Source organism: Sceloporus occidentalis, unplaced genomic scaffold (assembly GCF_023333645.1).
Source record: "Sceloporus occidentalis isolate IW3139 unplaced genomic scaffold, rSceOcc1.0.p SCAF_30, whole genome shotgun sequence".
Classification (NCBI taxonomy): Eukaryota; Metazoa; Chordata; class Lepidosauria; order Squamata; family Phrynosomatidae; genus Sceloporus; species Sceloporus occidentalis.
In genome coordinates, this window is record NW_028317010.1 from 8,238,361 (window position 1) to 8,263,271 (window position 24,911).

At 38.7% G+C, this 24,911-nt stretch overlaps 1 protein-coding gene across 1 annotated transcript in view; it reads right to left on the minus strand.

The window, feature by feature from the left end:
* Positions 1 to 21,552: 21,552 nt before the first annotated feature.
* The window catches only part of LOC149299010 (protein bicaudal C homolog 1-B), a 75,318-nt gene continuing 71,959 nt past the window's right edge, over positions 21,553 to 24,911 (minus strand). The window contains exons 16-21 of the mRNA XM_089486940.1: positions 24,677 to 24,716; positions 24,002 to 24,156; positions 23,307 to 23,457; positions 22,651 to 22,811; positions 21,888 to 21,987; positions 21,553 to 21,683 (exon numbers count right to left, since the gene is read on the minus strand). Coding sequence (XP_089343066.1) covers positions 21,553 to 21,683; positions 21,888 to 21,987; positions 22,651 to 22,811; positions 23,307 to 23,457; positions 24,002 to 24,156; positions 24,677 to 24,716 — 738 coding nt within the window. The remainder of the gene's footprint in view (positions 21,684 to 21,887; positions 21,988 to 22,650; positions 22,812 to 23,306; positions 23,458 to 24,001; positions 24,157 to 24,676; positions 24,717 to 24,911) is intronic.

A 24,911-nucleotide genomic window follows, 5' to 3' on the forward strand; every position in this document is an offset into this window, starting at 1 on the left:
TCCTGTGTTTCCTGACGTTTAGGTTGCATGGGATTCCAAACATTTAATGGCTGGTCACAAAAAGAAGCTCCATATAACCACAGTAGATTTTACTTACATTTGGAAAGTTTTTCTTCTTTTTTTTTTTTTTCCCCCATTTCCTCAGGAAATAATTGTGGCAGATCTCTAATTCATTATCCATGCCAACTATTTAGCTTTTGTTACAAAGCCTTGGTTGAAAGAATGCCCCGGTCATTCTTCTGTCTGAGCGCTTGTACTTTTAAAGTTTTTAGAAATTATTCATCCAATAACATTTGGCTGCTGGTCAAACCCATAAACTTTCCAATGTTATGATACCAGCCATCTTTCACTTAGCTCCCTATGCTTGCCACGTGAAATATCCAGTGCATCAGAAAAGCCTTAAGTATGTAAGACACAAGGAATTATACAACCACAATTATAATCATACTGTTTATGAAGGATTAGTTCCCACAGAAATCAAGACCGTAGCTGCACTGAATGACTTTTTATTTTGTTTATTGGTTTAATACTAATTTAACACATAGTATTTCTTTTTCTTGTATTATCATGGTGCCTTAATTTCAACCATGCAAACCATATAGTAGTGTTACACTAAGGGTCTTGGCTGAATATTGGTTTAAAGCACATAAAAAGTAGTAATACTTTTCAGTTAATGAACCAAGGCCAACTTTCTCTCCCCTTCACAAACTCAGTGGAAGTTGGAACCCTACTGTTTCTAGTTTATTCATGGGCCGTAATGTGTGTATCATGCAGAATTAAAATTCATATTGTCCCGCCATCAATATGTTAATAGGATGCTTCCCTCATTCAACACAAAGTTTGGATACAGATATATTATAAAAACTAAATACATAGCAAATGGGCTGAATGCTGTCATTTAACAGTAAAGCAACCAATTCAGTAAATTACCAAACTTTTTAATAATTAGAATTGGATTCATGCCCATGATAAACTACTTGTTGCCAGCATAGCTGGATGAAAATTTCAACCCATATCCAAAAAATAGCAGAAAGCAGCCCTTTCCACTCCATAGGAAACCTCATGAGAAATGTGTGGATCCTGCCAAAGGTACTTGCATAAATTGCCAGATTTTACTAAATTATGACGTAAAGTCATGATTTATAAAGACACGGAGGCGAGCATTATGCTTAACTCTTTTCTTTATTCCCTCAGCAGCAAAGAATATTTTTAGAACAAAAAAATAACAAGGAAAAAAGACCAATCAACATATGCATTAGGTATCCAATAAGGGCTCATCACGGATACCCCTCCTCCTATATAAGTGCTTAGAACCATCTAACTTCCTCTTTTCTTTGAACTGGAACCGAAGACATCACAACCAGGAAAACAGCCCAGACAGACAACAGCTGGTAACTGAAAAAACACATGGAATAGACGACATCCAACGATAGACCTCCAGGACGACACTTCAAGCTGAAAGAAAAAAGAAAATGAAGTAACGCAAATCAGAATGATTGATAAACCAACGATCACTCCACGAGAATAGAATAACGTATACATAACAGTACGTAATAACGCATACATATAGAATGGACGAATTCGCCATGAAAAAGAAAAACACATATGTAATACAATAAAAGAAACGCAAATATATACAGATGCGCCACGAAGAAAAACGACAAGGAACACATGGGTGGGCATACAAGTCCTTTATTGAAGTAGAAAAAACAGAAAGAAAAAAAAAAAAAGGGAAAAAACGCGGGTGGGAATAATGCTCGCCTCCGTGTCTTTATAAATCATGACTTTACGTCATAATTTAGTAAAATCTGGCAATTTATAAAGACACGGAGGCTCCCATTATGCTAGTTCAAAGCTGCGCAATCACAGCAGAAGAAAAATGTGTCACAGGCTTAAAATAAAATTCCCGGAACGTCGATTCTCTCGACCAATCCGCCGCTTTTAGGAGATCCTCCAACCTACAACCCTGAGATGCGGCTTTGGAAGCCATAGCACCCCTAGTCGAATGAGGGCCGAAAATGGAAACATCAACGCCAGCAGAGGCCATCAGCCACTTGACCCATCGTGCCAAGGTGGGAGTAGTCACAGGTAAGTGAGGATGACGGAGAGACAAAAACAGTTCAGGATGGGACGGATTCCTGAAAAAAGACGTTCTATCCTCATACATCTTGAGACAAGCCACAGGACAAAGTTGTGGCTGGAGAGGAAAAACGGGATAGAACACAGAGGTAATAGACGTCTTAGTACGTCTAGAAATGTCGAAACGTACACCCTCAGGTGTAAAAGACCTCGCAGAAATATCCAGGGCTCGAACATCAGAAACCCGTTTACATGAAATTAAACAAAATAACATGACCAACTTAGCCGACAACTGTTTCAGCGACAAGGAAGCATTATCAGGCCAGAGAGCCAAGAAACGAAGAACTACAGAGACATCCCACAGGCCAGAGTAGCGGGGCCTGGGAGGACGAGTCAATCGCACGCCCTTCAATAATCGACAGACAACGACCTGTTTACCAATCGGTACGCCGCTAACACCAGCATGACCAGCGGAAATAGCTGATCGGTACACGTTGATGGTGCGATACGCCAAACCAGCGTCATACAACTCCGTCAGAAAACGTAACACAACCGTTACAGAAGCAGAAACGGGATCCACACCCCGTTCCAGGCACCAACGTTGCCATGCGTTCCAGGCATGATCATAGGCCCTCCGTGTTCCCGGAGCCCAAGCTCCCGCCAAGAGATGCAAAGTCGATCCCGAAACTCCCGGGACAAACCAGGGTCCCCCGAAACCCTCCAGGCCAGTAGAGGCAACTGGTCCTGAAGAAGTGGATGAGGGGACCCCTCCAGATCCACCACCAAATCCAAGCTGGACGGAAGGAGCCGTGGAAAATCCACCAACATCTCCAAAAGCGTAGGGAACCACGGCTGCGTGTTCCATAGCGGAGCAACGAGTACCAAAAGAGTGTTGTACCGGCGAAGATGGAGTAACGTGCGAGCTACAAGGCAAAACGGAGGAAAAGCATAACTCCTTCGAAATGACCAATCCTGGAGAAAAGCGTCGGACGCCAACGCTTCCGGATCTGGACGCCAACTGAAAAAGTACCAGTGACGCGGCAAATAAAATAAACGGTAAGAAACAGAAACAACGCCGCGGCAGAGCAAACGAAGAGAGAGAAAACGGGGAGGAAGGCACAACCGCCTTCCAGCTAAATGGTAGGACAAAGATATATATGCAAATATAGCTATAGGCAAACACACATCAATAGAATATAGTATACTTATCTCCTGAGGGAGCAGCAAAGAAAAGAGGAAGTTAGATGGTTCTAAGCACTTATATAGGAGGAGGGGTATCCGTGATGAGCCCTTATTGGATACCTAATGCATATGTTGATTGGTCTTTTTTCCTTGTTATTTTTTTGTTCTAAAAATATTCTTTGCTGCTGAGGGAATAAAGAAAAGAGTTAAGCATAATGGGAGCCTCCGTGTCTTTATAAATTGTATGTTGCACATTCTTCCTTGACATGAAGCAGAGTACGGACAACAGACAGAGCCACAGAATAAGGTTGACTGGGAGTAAGTTAGGGTACTATTTATTGGCATTACCATATCTCATCACCCATCTGGCAAGAATTAGTTAATGAATTAAAAAAGAGGCAGCTGCCCTGGGCCCAGGGACTCATGACAGCTATTGCTTGGCCCCCTCAACATCCATTATAGTCTGGAAGGGCCACTGGCACCCCATTTGCTGATGCAGAGCTAATGAGATATTTATTGATTTAGATAGCATTATATTCAACAGCACTGTACAATGGGTAAACAGGACATAAGAAATAGTGTTATCAAATGAGAATTTGAAACAAATGGTGTGGAGGGCTCTGTTCAAAGTAGCCTACAGTCTAGAAGATAGCATCATATCCTGGTGTGCGCTAGGAGACAGTAGACTTGTGCATTTGGATTTGTACGACTATGTAAATCTGTGAACAAGGCCAGACCCCCAAGAAATGGACCAAAACGAAGCGGAAAAGCTACAAAATTTCAGTCGCTTACAGGCTCCCTCAGTCCCACTCTCGCACACTGTATCAATGTCTCCTTACCTTCTCTGCCAATCCCTTCCATTTCTGTGTCTCGCTGATCTGCTTCCATGTCTCGCATCTTCTTGTTCTTCATCCTCTTCTTTCTTCGTTCGCATCTCCACAGAACATATTTTCCCAGCAATCTTTGGCCAACATGGCAGAGCTTCCAGTAATGTCCTCTCCCCCCCTAGATCCTCAAATCAGGGGAGAAGACATCACCAGAAGCTCTGCCATTTTGGCAGAAGTTTCTACCCAGGAAAATATGTTCCGCGAAGGTGTGGACAAAGAAAGAAGAGAGGAGAAAGGAGAACAAGACGATGCAGAGCAACAAGACATGGAAGCAGAGCTGTAAAACACAGAAGAGGAAGAGGTCAGCTGAGAAGGTAGGGAGATACTCGGAGAGCATGAGAGAGTAAATGAAAATGTAAGTGAGTGTCTGAGAGAGTAACTGGGAGTCGGACAATGAATTTCGCTCCTAAATTAAAATGGCCTCCATTTTTGTCTGAAACGAATGGGCAGGAAGCTGCAGCTCCTCCATAAGGTTATTATTTTTTAAAACTGTTAAAATAATGCATATTGGAGTAATCACAAAGCACTTTAATATGCATTCATCTTTGGCGAGACTGTCTCAGTCACTAAGCTGTCCCTTTATTATATAGGCAGTGCAAAATCAGGTCTTAAACTCATAATCTCCCGTTCACTATGTCATTTTGAAATAAAAGGACATTGAATAACATATTGCTATTAGTTATAAAAGCCAAACATCCCCCAAAAAGATGATGGGTTTATGTTAAAATAGAAAATATACCAAAAAAAATTCTCCACGCTGTCAAAAGTTCAAGGTTTATGTGGCAGGAGAAAGGTATACTTTCTAACATTAAATCAAGAAATCTTTAAACCAATGTAAATAGTTGGGATAGATGAATGTTTCTGACCTGAACATATGCTTCAAAGTCTTTCAGTTTCAAACCATAATGAAGCAGTGTAACACTTCAACAGAAAAACACGGGATGTGAATGTAGGAATCATTCTGATTGGCTCCATAATTAAAATCTAATTCGGTATTGTGACAGAATGAGCTGTCATACAGGGGCCCAAGGTACTCAGAGATGGCTCCAGCCTGGCTGCCAAACAGGCAGGAACTCCATTGTTAAACTAATTCCATTAACAGGATGGCTACCAGGGGGATATTCAGTAGCTAAAGGGGATTAAAGGTTGGGTTGTTCTGTGGCTATATCAGTCTATGTTTTACAACAATAAACTGTTCATTCCTGCTGTACTCAGTTCAAGGTAGTTGTGTCTACTTATTGGGTACACATAGCAGGGTTCCAAGGTGCGCATGCTGACTGGTGCTGGAAGTGATTCCGGGGACAACAGGAGGATACATGTGGGTGATCTCTGGGAGTTACTACAGCTCTCTTGGTGAACCCGTTACAGGTATCATATATACATAAATTCCCATGAAAAAACCACCATGACCATGAAACACTGGATTTGGTTAACCAGGAAAAAGGAGTCACCTCTCATATTTTAACATGTTCCAATCCACATTTCCCTCAAAGGTTTAGGCTACAGATCCCTTCTGTGAAAAAAATGCAGGCTCCAAATTTCTTTATAAATTGCTTAAAGGAAAATTCTTCTAGACAAACAGAGTTAGTAGGATTGATTAAGAAGTATAAACTCAACTGGCCAGGCACTGAATTTGCTTGCTCCCCTGTGCTAACACTTGCATGGAACATGGAGATGTTAATTTTGTAAGTTGTAGTTGAAGAAATATAAAAAAAATTACCATGAAAAAATAAAAAGGGGTAATCTTAACCAACAACTAAGAAAAGAGGATACAACAAGTGCCAAACTTACCAATGCAAGCCATTTTTTTCTAAACTTAGTGTGGTCACTGAAGACAGAATAAAATATTAGTAGAAGCTGGGTTTACTGTGGACCAGTGACCCTCAGAAAACAAGGCAATGCAGACTGAATACAGACAATGTACTGTTCTCTGATCGGTTATGTGGTATGGAATGAGTTGCAGAATAAGTTAAAGAAAGCACATAAAGTACATTACGGAAACATTTATTAGCCTTCATGAAGATTTCCATAAATTATTTAAAAAGTATTTAGAATACTCTAATTTTCCAAATCTTTATTGATTTGGTAATTTCATAGATACATACACAAATACATAATACATCAAAACATATTTTACAATTATTTCAATATTAATATTTAAACATTGCCAACATGTTAGTTACAATGACCACATGAGAAGACCGGCAAACTTGTATCTGCAGATGTTTTCAATAACTTTTGTTCCGACCCTGCTAGGTTTTTCTCAATGGGACCCAACACGTCACCTACAACTGTATCTCTTGTATGTCAATCAGGATTTGCTGTCATTAGATACTGAACAATTTCACCTTTAAAAACAAAGAACAACGAGAAATAAATCAGAGAAGCAACCTTTGGTCATCAGTAACAGAGAAGATGTCAGGTAGTTGAAACAGCAATAAGGTCATTTTTCCAATCCACCTGAATTATAGTGAGTTCATTATACTTTCTTTAAATAAACCAGCCATTGTTGACAACAACAGTAAATGTGATAAGATGCCAGGTGACTATAATTCTTTTTAGCATGTCATGTGGCACATTGGTGGAACTTCTCACTTCTTTGATAAATCTGATAGAGAATAACCTATACACTGTCGAATTCCTGAAATAGACTGTTCAATATTGGATATAAACATGCCAATGAGTGTTGGCACTTTGGTCTTGGTTTGTTTATTGGTCGTGGTGTATTGGATAGGTTGGATTGCTGAGCTTACAAAGTACATTGTACATTACACAAATTAAGGGGATCTGCCTTTGCCAATATCACATTGTTTTTTTTCTGTACAGGGCTCACCTCCAAATTTTTACTGAATACATCTGGTCGGTGGTTTGCTTAGCTTGCAGACAGAGGGCTCCAAGCAATCTCAGAACTTGATGAGAGACTTTTCAGAGGAGCTAACAGTTCATCATAATCAGCTGTAGCTTATGAATTGAGCATAAAAATATTTGTGATGTGTTAAAATGCCAAGCTGCTCCTAAACCGCATGTCAAAACGACCTCAGCTGCAGGATCATATGCAATCGTTTAATATTATTACTGTTTACTTTAAATGACATTAAAAGTTCATTCCATGTCGCATCAAATAGTGGACCAACCAGCCTTAGTGACCATAAACTGGACAGGTCTGGGCCACAGCCTGGCTCGCCTTGTCAGGCCAACTCACCGCCGGTAGACATAGATCCTTGCTAGCATCCTTCCAGGTGTGTGCAATGACCCAATGACACAGGAAGGTAAATTCAAGTCCACTACTCCTAATCTATCCTGAGCATTGAACATACAAAATTATAAAATCATGGTATATCCTTTCATGTGGGCATGACATATGTCATTTATGTATATATGTTACAGGTACAATGTGAAAATCAGATATTGTATATAGTGGCATATTTTGGTAGTACATGACTAAGGCAGCGCTTCAGCTGCCACCACCACTTACCAATGCAGCCACCAGCAGGCCCGGACTGGGACAAAAAATAGGCCCGGGCATTTAAGCCCGAGCAGTCCATATTTATTTTATTTATTTATTTATTGTTAAAGCCCACCCTTCATGTACCATCTTTGCATTTACTCATTAACACAAATCATTAACATATTCATTAATGCAGTCTCACAAATCATTCAAACAATTCATCCACACATGAATTCATTAATTGTCATACGCATTCACACAATTCATCCACACATTTATTCATTCTCATACGCATTCACACTACCCCCTCTCTCCATCTTATCTGCCCCTTCTCACTATGTTCCCCCTTTTCACTATGCACCCCCTCTCACTATCTATCCCCTCTCCCCATTTCTCACTATCTAACCCCCCTCTGCCCCTTCTCACTGCACCCCCCTCCCTCACCCTACTTACCTTGTTGCCGGAGCATCGGGGTTTTTTTTTTTACTTTATTTAACATCCTTCATGTTAAATAGTTTTTGTTAACTTTATTTAACATGGATGATGATAAATAAAGTAAAAAAAAAACAAAAAAAAAAACCCCGATGTTTTAATTTAAACCCTGTGCGGCCGCACACCCGTAAGGCCGGCCCTGGTGGGGGCTTCCCGACCCCTTAGACTGGCGGACGCGGTCGCAGTTGCGGCGGGCTTAAGGGGCAGGTGCCCTTTATGCCCTGCGTTAATGCGGCCGCATAGGCCCAGTCAGTTCGGTCCTGACTGGGCCTATTTTAAGGTAGGGGCCTGGAGCTGCAGCTCCATCAGCCCCTAAGTCAATCCGGGCCTGGCCACCAGCCTCTATGCTGAGCGCCCGGGTATGATGTCATATGTGTGTGGTGTAGGGTAACTTCATTATGGGACCTGTGCTGACTAGGACCGGTACTCCATTAGTTCTATAGGCTAGTTACAAGGGAGATCTATGATCTTTCCAACCAGCCCATGGGGGGGCAATAGGGTGCTGTGGATTCAGATCAGCCAACAGGGTGATTTAGCCTCAGTTATGCAGCAGAGCAGCTGTTGCCCCCTGGCAAAATTTGTTATTCAAAGGAAGAAACACAGTATTCTAAACAGGATTGTTTTACATTAAACATTTGCAACCTTTCCCTGCGATTTAGACCTTTATCTTTTGTAAACTTTGTTTTTTAAAGTAATAACACATGTTTAGGTCTATATGTGTCCAACTGAAGTCGTTACAAGAGGTGTATATATCTCCCAATCCAGTACATTATTATTATTATTATTATTATTATTATTATTATTATTATTATTGTAGTGCTTTAATGTTAAAACTTGAAATGGAAATGAAACAGTTGAGTTTCACAAAATGTAGCATTTGGAAAAAACAGAAGAACTAATAATAAATATTATTAATATAATAGAAAAGGCTACTTGTTTTGGCTATTTATAAAGGCATTACACAGCTGCAGTATTTGGCATGTGTACGAATCCTCAGCCATGCCCAAGTCTGTATATCATTTATAAAAATGTGTGGTAATGGAAAAATAAGATTGTGTAGCACTGCGGAATATAAAGGTGCTATATAAATCAATCAATTAAACAAATATATTGGATATGTTTTTTTTAATATAACCCAAATATTTATTTTGTTAGTTTTACATAGTTAAACAAATAATTTCCATTTATTCTCTAAAAATGGGAAATTATGTTTATAAATATAAACGTCCCTGTTGCCCAAGATGCCAAGATGTCTACCACCCACATGGGTCTTTGTTGGAGGCTATAAGAGGGGCATGGTCATAAAATGGGCATATGGAGAATCTGGGTGGGAGGTCGGGGAGATCAGGGGAAATGTCCAGAGTCAAGCCAAAAGGTGCCAACCATTCCTTGGTCTCATCCCTTGTTGGAGCTCACTGGGGTCAGATCTTTATTATTCATAATGGAAATCAAAATGTAGAATCATTCAACTCTGCTGCAAAGCACTGATTTTTAGTATCTTCACTCTGGATGTTACATTTTTTACCTAATGACACAAATGTGAAGCTTTTCATCTCATTGAGATCCATGGTAACTATGCCATTTCATCAAACTTCTCTTAGATGTAATGTACATAAATGTTGATGTAATGTATGGAAGTTTTACTTTACTAGAAAGGTGGCAGATACAGTAGGTGGAATGGCCTCCAGACAGAGGTGTTAGAAGTTAACATAGTAAGGGAGTTTAAACATGTTTGGACAGACTTCATGGGTCAAGTGGTTATCTGTCATTAAATTCAATGTTTTTATGTGATAAAAAGTCATTATACAGTTTTGTTTCCAAGCTTCCGGAAGACAATCATGTCTAGATTATAAAATACTTTAATGCTAAATTCTAATCTATTGTAAATTTAAAGTCAAATTAAGATAATTTTCAGAGAACCATGTAATATTAATAAGACTAACTTAAATGCTATAGGTTATATGAAAATAGTCAGCTCATTTTATATGCATTGTATATTTACTGAAGCCAGTAAACCTACAGTTTTTAAAACCAAGCAATTTGTGAAATTGATTTCCCACTGAATCAAAGACACGCTCAAAAAATAAATACTTTTGGTTACCATAATCAACTTGTCACATCAAGAGCCCAACTCAATTTAGCAAATGGATGGGTGGTATCCACACACACCTAATCGAGGGCCACACATTTGTCAATGCAATTGGTATGCAGACTGCCACATTTAGCAACACCTAGTAAACACAGACAGACACACAATAACGCAACTGACAGCACTCACAGAATGCACCACCATAACTTTCAGACAGGCGCTCACACAAGAACGCAACTCTCACCACTCATGGACACTGAGGCTGCCTGGCAATCCTGCATGCCAGCAGAACATGGTGCCTGTGCTTTAACGTAACATAGAGCAAGGAGTGCACAGAGATGGCTTTGGTAGCTGAAGGAGCTGATTCTGCAGAATTAATCACCGTCAAATACTAAAGTCAGCTCTGTGCATTATGTAACATAGTAACATAGTTCATAAGGTTGAAAAAAGACCAAAGTCCATCAAGTTCAACCTATATACATATTGTGTCCCTACTGTGTTGATCCAGAGGAAGGCAAAAACCCTTATGAAGCAGATGCCAATTGCCCCATACCAGGGGGGAAAAATCAGAATAAATCCCTGGATCAACGTTCTGTCCCTATTAATCTAATATCCATAACTTGTAATATTATTGCTTTCCAGAAACACGTCCAGGCTCATTTTGAACTCTTTTATTGAGTTTACCATTACCACTTCCTCTGGCAGAGAGTTCCATAATCTCACCGCTCTTACTGTAAAGAACCCCCGTCTGGTGTAGAAACCTTCTTTCCTCCAGCCTTAGAGGATGTCCCCTTGTTATAGATACAGTCCTGGGTATAAATAGGTCCTGGGAGTGATCTCTGTACTGTCCCCTTATATATTTATACATAGTTATTAAGTCCCCCCTAAGCCGTCTTTTTTCCAAACTAAATAACCCCAATTCTGATAATCTTTCTGGGTACTGTAGTCCTCCCATTCCCCTTATTACTCTGGTTGCCCGTCTTTGAACCCTCTCCAGCTCCACTATATCTTTCTTGTACACTGGTGCCCAGTACTGTACACAGTATTCCATGTGTGGTCTGACTAGTGACTTGTACAGTGATAGAATTATTTCCTTGTCGTGAAATAGAGATATGGACAGTTAACACTACTAGCCGACAGGATTACCAGGCATTCAGTCCAACAACTGAATACCTGGGCTAAATATTTCAAACCTGTGAGTGTCGGGTACAGTATTAATCCCCCAACACGCAATCGGGTGACTGATAAGTTACCGCCACACCTGAGAACTTCTGGGCTCCGGCTAACTGTAGCCTTCCCTTGTGGGATGCAGACAGGACTGCACACTGACGTGGCGGCGTTCCTGCTGATGCCAGGGGAGTTCCCGCTGACGGCATCGGGGAAACACCCCCATTTAAAGGAAAAACGGGTGGGGATCGGTCACCCAGCAATCTCCGGGTCAAACCCGGAGAGTTCCCAGGTATGGTTACCGCCTAGGCGTCATGTGATTGTTTAAATGGAAGATCTACATTTCTACTGTAAGTGAAAAGTCAGCATCGCTTTCACTAGATAAAGATACGTCATCTTCATCCAGCAAAAACCCTAAATAACCCCAGAGAAGGTGCTTCATCCAACTGTATTGTGACAGGAATTCATTTTTTTCATGGCTGTGCCAGTTTTCTAACAGTAAGTAGCTGGTGCCTACAAGAAATGCCAGATTCATCACAGAAATGTAGATTGTGTGTAACTGATAGTTATTCTTTTCACAAATTCTTTAGCCGGTCTATTTTTCCATCAAGATTAAATCTACAGAAAATGGTGCTGCGTGTTTACATTAGCATTTCAACCTGAAGATCAGACGTACAATACCTTGCCCACATCCGTGCACGCTATCCATCATTGAATTACACACCGCCGACATGCCAAGCCCCATTGGTTATTTCTGGGCTGCAGATTTCAGGAAAGAAGCTGGAAACTATGTTTTCTTGGCAAGAAGAAGTAAAATAAGAAAGATTTGGTTTCACGTAGCACCTTTCGTACAAACAATATCCAAAGGGAGGTCCCTTTCCACGACAGCCTACAGAAGCAATAGAAGAAGGGAAATGAAATTCATCTACATTTCTGTTGGAATTGTTTATTTATCCTTCTGTCATAAGGTTTTCTTCAAGACCCATGTTAAAAAGAAACGGGGTATATAAAGTTATGCTTGTCAGCTAAGAGGAAATCTCGGACTGCTATGGGATTTCACAAGTAGTTCCTAGTATTTATTATGTTATTCCATGAAAACGCGTTTAATGTGAATCATTTTACCATCCTTCTTAAAAACAAAGACATACAAAAACATGTTATAGGTTGCCAGGTGTGGCCTACATAATGTATATAGACAATGTATTATTACGCCACAGAATTCACTAACGTGGGAGTTTCATGACTATGAATTACAAAAGGTCAGCTCAACCCTTGCCTTCCTTTTATTCAGAGAAAAACCTTGTTCTCCAGGCTCTTGAAATGGCTCCATGTGTTTTGTGTTCACACAGTTTTTAGGATAGGGGTTCTTTGCCTGCTCAGTTAGACAAATATACTTAGTAGTAGCCCAGGTTGCTCTCGGTACTAATGTCATAGAATGAGTGATCGCCATAGAAACTGGGTGTGGTTAGAGGGGTTATGTTTGTTAAGGGGAGGAGTTAGCAATATTGTCACATCCACCTGGGGGATGCAAACAAATATTTTGCACCCAGGCATCAAGTGACCCCTAGGCTCGGCCCTGGTAGTCACATTAACCATTTTGTGGAATGCATTCACTCAAATACACTCTTGCTGCAGGGAATGCGCTATACATGGGGTGTCCAACCTGCGGCCCTCCAGCTGCTGCAGGAGTACATCTACCATCCTCCTCAGCCAGCCCCTTAGCTGAAAGAGCATTGAGCAAAGGTGGAGGGCTTGTATGAAGAACATCTGACAAATTGGTATTATTATACCAGTTATAGACCACCCTTTATATTCAAAACATATCAGCCAGAGTAGGTGGTCTCATAATGAAAAGATATCAAAATATGAACTAACGTTTCCACTAAAACACATGAGGTTTTGAAGGCATTTGAATACTCTACTCCAGTGTGGCATCGCTCTGAGTAATGTCCATGGTGAAGGCTCATTTTTAATTGCTTGCCTGTTACATGAATATTACTTAACTTGCTTAAATAGAACAGGATCAAGTTGGAAAGGTTCCCAGAATATCAACAGCGATAAATATACGGACATGGTTTATAAATGCACAGCCTATTGGACACCAGTTCAAAGTGTGGCCACATATAGGCTAATGATTTGTTCTATGATTCTTAGAAATCATGATTTTTATATTTTATTTTTGCCAAAGAAACCACAGAACAAATTTTTCTTGTGGTATTTTACTCTAGTTGGCCTTTTTGAGGGGGAAATGGTACTTATAGGTATAATAAATTTAATTCTTCCTAAATATTTTTTTTTCCCTCAAAAATACATTAGAGTTCTTTTCCTGATTTAATTTCACTGCGTAGATGTATTGCTAATCAACGCATATTTTTGAAATTCAATGTGCTCTGTGTTTTAAAGCTGAATTTGTATGAAGAGATCAGGTGATTTCTTCAGAGTTTCAGATAAACATTGTATCAACAAGACATATCTAATAATTCTCTAGGTGTGTTTGCTTTTAGAGGAAATTAGCAAAAATTATATAAAACAGTGTGTGGCTACTAATTGCTATGAATAGAGCTCTATATGTAATAATTTCTCTACATGATTCCTAAGAAAAACCCAATGATTTCAGAAATGTCTCTGTTTTGTGCATATCAAGGACTGGAATTGTCTGCTTTAGGATTGTTACACCAAGGGAAAAAAGTGATTGGAATGAAATGAATAACACAAATGTATTATTTTAGGGATGTTTCTTTTAGAATCAAAATCACATGACTGTTCAATCTGGTTCACATGTTAGCTGCAGGTGATATGCTAATGGCTTCTGTGAGGTCACGCATACTTCATTGATGTCACTGAACCTCTACAATGCATGTATTCAGGTAGCAAGAGCTTCAAAGAATCCTTTATTGCAAAGGTAGGTAGACATTCATCTTTCCTTCTTCTGATCACCTTTATCCACCACAGAGAGTAAAGTCAGGATTTTACAGAGTACTGAGTTCAGACTACATTTTATTTCTTTTTCACAAATTGTACTTGTAATTTTCAAATAATAACATTTAAATTACAATTATACATTTGGATTAAAAAAGGTCTGAATTAAAATCTGAAACGTTGTATGTCTTTCCTCTTACCAAACCTTTTTTTCCCCTCTTTTCTTGTCCTGTCCCCATTACTTTTCTAGGTTTCAGATCACTGAGAATTTCCTAGTGAATTCAAATATTCAATATGAAAGAATTTGTTTATTATTACCCAAATGTATGGAAAGAGGCAGTTGAGAAGGAAAGACGTGCCAGAGTGGCCTCTTGGTTGAAACATTTGAACCAGACCCAAAGAGGGTCACCAAAAGAGAAGGGCGAGAAGCCTGTATTAAGAGCCTCAGTTGTCAAGCTTCCTCGGCTCAATGCTCACAAGCCAACAGGAATGGAGGTTCATCATAAGGCCAACTACGAGCATGTAGGCATGAACAGGCCAAAACATGCTTGCTTTAACATCACCTCTCCGATCTGTGGCAAGGATAGGACTTTTGATGGGACAAGGAGTAGACATTTTAAGCCAGAGGAGAAACTTCATCTTCCACCACTGCCTATTTATGAAAGCGATTGGAAGTTAGGTATGTACTCATTTTCAGGGTATTTTATTCCAGAATTAACTACACAGTTTTCTTGGGGAGAATACAATGTGAAACTTGCACTATTTAAATGGAATTATTTTCCTCTTTTTCAGTTTCCCAAATTAATTTGTACAATAACTCAATTCTCTTTCAGTTTGATTTGATTTGTTGATGACGTTGTGACCGATAAATATAAAGATCATTTTTAGGGAACCGGTAATATCTATAACATTTAACTTTTCTCTTCTAGGTGGTGTGGCAATGGAATCCAAGCATCTGGTTTATGGGAGGAAAGCAATCATTAAAGATCTCTTCTACAGAAAAAATGGGGTATTCCCAAACGACGACAGATTTCTGTGAAAGTATTTGAAACATGTTTTGGTCTGCACTGAGCTGCCATATCTGTTGTATTTCTGAGTTCTAAATAAAAGTTCAGAGAAAAACCTTGTTCTCCAGGCTCTTTAATTGTCTCCATGTGCTTATACAGTTTTTAGGATAGGGGTTCTATGCCTGCTCAGTTTGACAAATGTAGGCTGATCACCTACCATGCTATAAATGTGGGATTGATTCTCATGCATGTAAAATATTCCTATTTCAGAAACTCGGCTCAATTGATGAAATTATATTGTGGGATGATATATATATGTGTGTGTAAATATGTTTAGCCGTATTAGTCCAGTAGACACGTCAAAAAAATGTAAGCGGTGATACCTTTTTTTTATTGGACTAACATATTTCAAAGACAAGCTTTAAACATTGTTAGTCCAATAAAAAAAAAAAGATATCACTGCATTCTGCAATTTTTTTTTACATACATATATATATATATTTATATATATGAGAAGGCCTCCACTAAACCCCTTTACACATTTTAGATTTCATCACTTCTTTTTAAGACGTATCCTTACTAAGTCGAGGGCAAATATCAAATGTCTTTATTGCTACCAACGAGACCAATGGGGTTTTCATGATTATTAGCTGGGTCAACTATGGTTCCCTTTAGTGACCGAGTATCCCCTAAGATTTTGAAAGGCATCACCAGCGGTCACTTATATAAGTGTGTCTGACATGCAATCTCCACACTGGCAGTAGAATGCATCGTACCAAAGAGATCAGTGACTTTAACCCCTTCGTGACAAAGGCTGATTTTACTTTTTGTACCCTTCGTGACAATGGCCTTTTTAACATTTCTGCGCTGCTCGTGTTTCGCTGTAATTTTCTTCTTTCCCGTTTACTGAACCCACACAAATTAGATATTGTTTTTTTCAGGACAAGAAGGGCTTTCTTTAGATGACATGGTTTTGATTGTATCATATTATTTACTACTAAAAAAAAGTATAAAATATGGTGAAAAATTTAGAAAAAAATGACTGTTTCTAACTTTTAGTTGAAAAATCTTTTACTCATCTATAAAAGGTAATGAAAAAACCTGCTAAATGGATTCTACTATTTGTCCTGAGTTTAGAAATACCCAACGTTTTTGTTTTTTTGCTTTTTTCTACCCATTATGGGGCAATAAGTACAGGTAGCGTTTTGCTATTTCAAAGCCATTTTTTCCAAATCTGGTAATTCTTCCCCCCATGTGCCATTTTGGGTATCTTTGAACCCGCCCAATGCAATTTACCCCATCAAATCATATATTTTTGAAAACTAGACAGCCCAGGGTATTTCAAATGCTAGTATTTTAACTCTTTCCATGCACCATATCTACCACCAGTCTTTATCAAACTTTGTGGTAGTCATTTTTTTGCATTTGGTTTTCCACACACATTTTACTTCAGGTATGACTTAAAAAGTTCTCGTATATGTCACTATCACAAAACACCCCAATATGTGTTCAGCAACATCTCCTGAGTACAGCGATACCTCACATGAATGATTTTGCCTGGCCGTTTGGGGGCAAAAGGGCCACATTTGGGGCATGCGCATTTTTCAATGTTGAACTTTGGCATTTGGGGATCCACTGCCCATGCCCTATTTGGTACATCTTTGAGCCGGGCCATTTCAGTGTGCCCAATAAAGCCATATATTTTTCAAAACTAGACACCACAGGGTATTTTAAATGCTGGTATTTTAACTCTTTGCATGCACACATTTTACCACCAGCATGTTTTCAAAGTTTGCAGTAGTATTTTTGTGTGTGTATTTTTCCCCACACACACCTACTTTATGTATGAATTTACAGCTCCTGGTATATGCCGCTGTCACACGACACCCCATAATGTGTTCAGCAACATCTCCTGAGTGCAGCGATATCCCACATGCATGGGTGTGTCATTTTTGTGGGAACTAAAAGGCCACATTTGGTACGTGTGCATTTTTCTAATTGGAAATTAGGTGTGTGGCCATCCTTCCCCCGGTGTTAATTGGGACGTTGTTGAACCTGGCCAATTCAATTTACCCCATCAAATCATACCTTTTTAAAAAGTAGACACCCCACGGGCATTTAATATGCCAGTATTTTAACTCTTTCCATGCGAGAATTGTTTTAAGCTAATATGCTAATTTTAGGACTTGCGCACAAAAATATATTTTATATATATATATATATTTATATATATATATATATATATATATATATATATATTTTTTTTTTTATTTTTTTTTTGTCTTTTTAAAGAAAAATTTTTAACTTTTTTTCAACTTGGAGGTTCCCCTGATAGTGACATCAGTGGGAAATTTTTACATTTTACTAGTTTTTTACAATTTTTTTTCTAATTATTATTAATTTTATTTTATTTTTTAATTTATTTTTACTAATCACACTGATTAGAAAGCTGGGTTCCATTGACTTGCATGGTGAATGCAGTACCTGTATTCAACCTGCAAGTGGAGCCAAAGTTCTCTAGATGGTCTGGACCATCTAGCGAACTTTTAAAATTTGTTGGTTCCTGTTACAGGGCAGCGGCCATCTTGCTTGATGGCGAAGATCGGCAGCTGCGGCTGTGACCGCTCTCCGGAGCGGTCACAGCCCATCGAAAGGTAAGTGTTTGGTGTCGCTGGATGCCTCCTGATCGAGGCATTCCAGCGACACCATTTAAGTTTAGGAGGCGATCGTCGATCGCCTCCTAAACGCTTTTAAAACGGGCGTCCGCCGCCATACAAAGTATTGCGGATGTTGACGCCCCGTGGAGGGGCCAGAGATGGCCCCTTCGTTCCGATCGCGGCGTTGCTGAATGCCTCGAGGTCGAGGCATTCAGCAACGTCAATTGGCACGTCAATTGTCGTAAAGCACATGCTTTTCCGTGTCGTGCCAGGACCGGCAATTGTCGTTAAGGGGTTAAACGCATTGAATGATGCTAGATCTGTGGTTTTGATTCTAAAAGAAGCCCACTGTAAATGATATTATTGTAAAGTGGAAGAGTCTCAGAGCAGCAGCAGCTCAGCCACAAAGTGGTTCAGCATGCACATTAAAACATGGTTACAGATTAATGAAGCGTGCACAAGTCACCCATCCTTTGTAGCATCACTCAATTCCAAAATGCCACTGTAAGGAACAACAGTACACATGCTGTCCATCAGGAGCTTCACAAAATGGGTATTCATTGCTGAGCAGCTGCACAAAAGCCAAAGATCACTGTGCACAATGTCAAGCACCTACTGGAGTGGTGTCTAAAGCCACTAGACTCAGGAGCAGTCCACTGTAAGTGCTATTTATATAAAGTGGAAGCATCTACGAGTACCAGCTCACACGTGAAACAGTAGACCACATACATTCAACCAGCGGGGTTATTATCTGCCGATGTGTGTAGCGTTTCCAGATTACCTGGCCTCTGTAGCATCACTGCATTACTAAAGAACTGCATTTCTAAACAACTTAAGGTCAGTTCACAGGGTGTTGGCTATGCTGCTTAGTTTGAGCAAAGGGCAATGTTAATGCCACAGCATACAAAAACTTCATAGATAACACCTATGGGATGAACTGGAATGCAAGCCAGACCTTCTAACCCAACATCAGTGCACGACATTACATTCTTTTTGCTGAATGGGCACCAATTTCCAGACATATTCGACTCTTATAGAAATGAATTCCATAATATTATGGAGTATAAAAGCTGCAAAAGGGGTGAGGGGCTCCATATTATTCCCAAGGTTTTGGAATGGGATAATAGCAAGCTCATATAGGTGTGATGGCCCAGTGTCCACATACACTTGGTTGTATAGTGTTTTTCTATGGCAAAACATCAGGGATTGTGGTGTGCTACATACACAAAAGTAACACTATTGTGTAAGTGATTGTTATCAGGATGTCATTGATGATGTAATTTGTGATGCCTTGTGCGATCTACATCAGATGATACTACCTTCTGTGTGCTTGTGACAAGTTCACTAGCGTAACTATTTTTATGGCTATAAAAAAAAAAATTTGCTCTGGACCAGCACACACAAAATAGACAACAATGGGGGTTATATAAATTTATTTTCTTGAACATAAATGATTAGTTAAAACATTTTAATAGTCATAATCCACAATTTAAAAAAGTAAAAAAAAAACAAAAAAAAAAACCAATGTCTGCAACCCCCCACTGAAATATAATCTGTATCTGCTCTACATTTACAGATCGCTTGTCACTCTGTAGGCACAACTTAAAAAGTAACAAATACTGGGATTTAACAATTTAAACACATTGTGCATGATGCAGCACTCTGACAACACTGTCACCTTTATTGTCATTTTATTAAAGGTTAAAAAAGGGGAAAAGGCAGAGAAAGATTCTCCAGTATTAGTGTGTATCTTTGTGCTACTGTGTGTCCATATAAAAGCCTTACTGAATACAGTACCTTTGTGGTGATTTAAAAATATTTCCCCATTCCACACCCAGTCATTTAATAGTATCATGAAATACAAAACCAAATACAACGCTAAAACAAAATTATATAGTACATATACGGGAAACAGTCTAGGCCAAAAAATATAAAATAACGTTGGAATACCCATGTGTGTTATTAAAACGTGGGGCTGATCAAATAAGTAGTCTGTGTGGTACAAAATGCTTACTAGCACTTTAACACCACAGCTTTCTATAGGAAGTGGTTCACCAAAAGTAGTGTAGAGAGTTCCCCAAACCACAAAAAATAGTGCCTCATTTGAAAGCAATACAGAAGTTTGCTGCAATGTCTATGTACTTGATCTGTTGCAGCAAAGTACATGAAAATATTCCCGTGTGTGCACATATTTTCTTGTGGAAAGTATATCATGAATGCAGATATTTATCTGAGATACGGTTAACTTAAACAATATGCAATGCTCTCGAGCCTCCATAGGGCCATGTCATTGGGAATACTAGTTTACGTGATGTCTGGTGTAGCAAGATAGTGTGATTGCAAAGACTTGAAAACTCCATCCCTTCTTCACAGTCCAAGATAGCATTCAGTACAATCAAACCGCTGGAAACACAACAGTGCACAAACAAGTCTGGGGGAGTGGGTGGTGTGTGATGTGATTGCGAAATCCAAATTAAAAAAATACAAATAAAAATTTTTGCACATTCACAGTTTTAAATCGTAAGAATTGAATATGGTGACTAATGCATTTTTAGATTAACTGTGCTGGAGATGCGAGCAACGCATGCATTGCTCTGATCTGGCAATTCAAATATCGACTTTGCTTATATAGAAAGTCTCCTATGTAAGCAGTGACCTTGGGTATGCAAACCATTTTAGGGAAAAATGGAATCCTTTTCTATGGTATGTTGCTACAGATCTGTCTTATTTCACGAGTACCGCTTAAATTAATTTCACTGAGATTAACTCCATTGCTGATACATTGAAACTTTGCAGTGAAGGGAGAAGAATTTAAACACATTCCATAAATAATGGTGATGACTAAGAATACACTTGCTATATTTTCCATAATCTGCTCTGACGTCAGGTTGAGTGCAACAGGATTACTAGCTACAAAGTCTGTAATGGTTCTTTCATCTGTTACAGTGAACTTTCTCATTGTAAGCGTTCAAAGATTATTAAATAACAGAAGAATTTTTCTTTTAAAAAAAACCCCAAAAATAACCCAAAACTCATCTACCAGTAACAAAATTCCTTGTCATATGTTCCAGCATAAAGTCTGCATAGTTAAAATACCTTATTATATATATATATATGGATGATGGAGTTGTGGTTAGTTAAAAAGCACAGGGATATGAATAGTGTCAATAAGTTGAGTTTACAGGAGAAGAACACTACATTTCCACAGGAGACAAAATGTGGGCGAGTGTAAAGTGCAGAAACATCTTGATTATTCTAAATACTAGAGAATTCCTTCACAATAAAATCCATTAAGTCATGCCCTCTGATATCTGAGAGATTAATTCTTCATTTAAGGTAAAAATTTCAGTGCATACATAATAGTTATACATAATAAAATACTAAAACATAAAATCATTTTTTTTGCAATTGCAATTTCGGTCCAGTCGACGAAGGCATACAAAATATAATCCACTTTTGGCTTTTGGAATAGCAACACAAGTGTTTGTGAGCATAATGCTTTGGTCCGTGGTACCTTGGCTTTAAAGTGCTGATGGTAAGAATCATATGAAGCAATGCATGCATCAGGTCAGCCTTGGTTCTTAGAAGGTTTCCAGCGCTTACTGTCAAGTGATTTCGCCCATCGCTACCAGCGGCCACTGACACTAGCAATGTCTGTGTGATACTGGCGTGGCAGTCTTCCACTGGCACCACCCTCCAGGAAAGAGGAACGTATATTTGTTGGTTCAAAAAGTTTTCTTCGATTCTTATTCAACTCTGTTGCAATAAGAAAAAAAAAACCGAAGCAAATTACTGGTAAGTTTATTGATTTATAGGACCATACTGAAAATCAGTTGACAAAGTAAGCCATATCAGCTTACAGTATGGATTTACTGATGGTTAGAGCAGTATAAACGAGCCATCAATGGGCAAGCAAAGAATATAGGGCAATGTATCAGTGGTCCTTGACCTTGAGATTACCTGAGATAGCCAACAACATCTTTCTTCTAGCTCCAAATGTTGTAATACCAAGTTCCTTTAAATCTTGATCAGTCAGCGTAAGGAACGTCTGAAGGTCAATCTAAAAGCACAAAAAAATACAGCGTTTTGAAGAAACTCTCCTCTGTTTTGGATTTCACAATAACAAAACAATGCCTAAATATGTTGGCCACCAAAGTTCATAAATATGCCATTTCAAGTTGGATGAATTGAAAATGTAAAAAATGTTTGAGAAGAACAGCATGTTTTTGGTGCTCTTGGCTTGTTTCTAACTTTATCCCGCTTTCCATTTTTTTTTTTCTTTTGGAAGGCACTAAACCCAGAAAGCTCTGGTTAAAAAAGACACTCAATTCTTCAAAACAGTAACCTTTACCCAACAGTAAATTGAACTTTAAACAAATTACACTGAATTCATATATATAGAGGGGGGGTACAAAACTGTTCAGTACCTCACCTATCCTTAATTATATATTGAGGACTGCTGCTCAGTGTAAATGGGGACGTTACCATTATAATCTGTCTCCTTATCTGGCTCTGCTGTGCACCAAAAAGAGTTAATTGTTGACCACAATGACACATAGAATGCATTACTTCAGATAAAAATGTGAATCTTGTACAGACGTAAATGCCTACTAAAACCACACCACAAGATATATCGTCAACACTTAGAACCCAAGAGACCTAAAACGTGAGGTTGTCCGGGGTATTTTGGGTTTGTGTATTTTGAATGAGGTGATACACTGACCTCTTGCTGTTGGAAGATATCCGTGTATTTCCCCAGTCCAAGTTTGCTGAATAGCTCTGGAAGATCAGAACCCTTAAATGAACTGTTTAGATTGCAACCGTTGCTTCCAGTCAGCGAGGAAATGCAGTCCATGTAATTACTGCTGCTGAGATAGTGTTCTGCTGTGAGGGAGGGTGGAAAATGAAGAAAAAAAAATGAGTAATCGTGGATTACTATACAAATTCTACAAAATACATTAAAATGGACTAGTACATTGAATGGAAGTCTGACTGTTCTGTTAAAGACTTCTTAATTTTAGGCATTACTTTCCGGTCTGGAAGGTACATATTTGGATTATTGGGTATTTCACATAACATTTTAATGAAATGTCCTGCCATTGGTTTTTCCAGTTAGGACCAAATATAGCCCAGATTGTGTAAAACTATCAAGTAGACATTCTTAACGTAAATCCTTATTTTAATAACACTGTTAGGAACAAATGATTCAATGTTCTTTACCAATAGTGCAATAAGTAATATACAGGCCAGTTGCTTGGTTGACTTAGACTAGGATGTGCTATATAAGCTGGGCTATGACTTTGTGCTATGGAATAGCTAGGTACACCAACAAACAAAACCCCATACAATATGTTTTTGAAGCTTTCGGTAAATGGTTACCAGATTTGTTTTGCTTTCGCTTGGGACTTCCAATGGATGAGGAGTAGTCGTTATGAGATGACTCCATGCCATTCCTTTCCCTCCAATTCTCAGATTCACTGCCATTTCCCAGCTGTTCTCGACTATTTGACCGTGACAAAGACATAGGTGTCTGATAAAACAATAAAATAAGCGTTAAGGTGGGTCAGCGAGCATAAACTGCACCACTGTTCAAAGAAGTGTGAAAATCACATTGGGACAAATCTATAACTCTCGCTAAAAACAAAGATGTGAACGCCAACCTTCAACTCCCAAATTGCATTGTGTAATATGAAGAGTCAACCCCAGTGACCACCTCCTGCATGAATGTCTAAGCTGACCACACATAACCTGACCTCACCACACTCTACATCCTAGTATGTCTGCATACGCAATTCATACATATTTGCACAAGGCTCGTCAAGGCAGTGTATAATATGTTGGCTAATGTTGTGCTGCTCAGATGTGTTGAGATAATCCTTAGGTAATAATCCTATTTTTAGTGAACCACAAACAAATTGAGTATTACGCTTTAAACATAATAAACCAGTATATATATTTTAAGATTTAGCTTTTTACAGACACTGTTTCAAAATCAAATACAAAATACAAAGAGCCTATTTCTTAAATGTAAGTATACCATTTGGATCCTTTCTTTCAAGTTTGCTCTTTCATACCTCATATGTGGTACTCATTGTTGGCTTGTAAGACACATGGTTGGCACGTCTTAGTTCCTTTATTGTTTCTGCTGGCATAGATTTGGAGAAACCCAGTCCACTCCAAGTATTTGTTGGAGTTCTCACTTCCGTCACAACAGGTTTCTTTAACATTGCTGGAGAAAAAAAAAAAATGGAATACCCTATACTTATAATGATTAGAGGTCAGTTAGAAAATTGTGATTGCATCTGTTTTGTTCCTCAAAAAAAATAAATAAAAATAAAATAAAAGGATAATCAGGCAATTGCAAGTTTTAGAACATAAAATAGTCAAAAATGACTGAAGTATTCATTATAAAATCTATACATTTGAATTGTAAACTGTATGCCTAAATACTAATAGGTTAATACACGTTTTTATAATACAAAACTGATTTGCAGTGTAGTGTTAAAACATAGAATCTAATTTTCTTCCTAAATTCAGTTATTAAAACACAGTAATGCCATTTGCCTCCCCTTGAGTTCAGCAACAATGAAAGCTATAATGACAATGGTGTAAAAACCAGAGCTAAGCAAACAGTGTCACACGAGAGCCAACCAAAGTAAACAAGCACATCACAGAATTAACCCCCGCCTGAAACAATGCAATTTGATGACGTATCAGTAAGTCTAAAGACAAGATGTAGCGTTTCATACCTTTTGTTGCCAATAGCTTTTTCTGTTCATAATCATATGCCTATAATAGAGAAGCATACAAACTTACATATACCACACTTTATAGGGGTATAATATATTCTCCAGGGTAAGAGAATGCCACATTCTAGAAATTTAGTACAAAATCCCCCAAGTTAAACATAACTATTTACTGGTAAACAACTCCTAGAAAGATGCTCTAATTACTATAAAAATGTAAAACCAAAACAAGAACTTA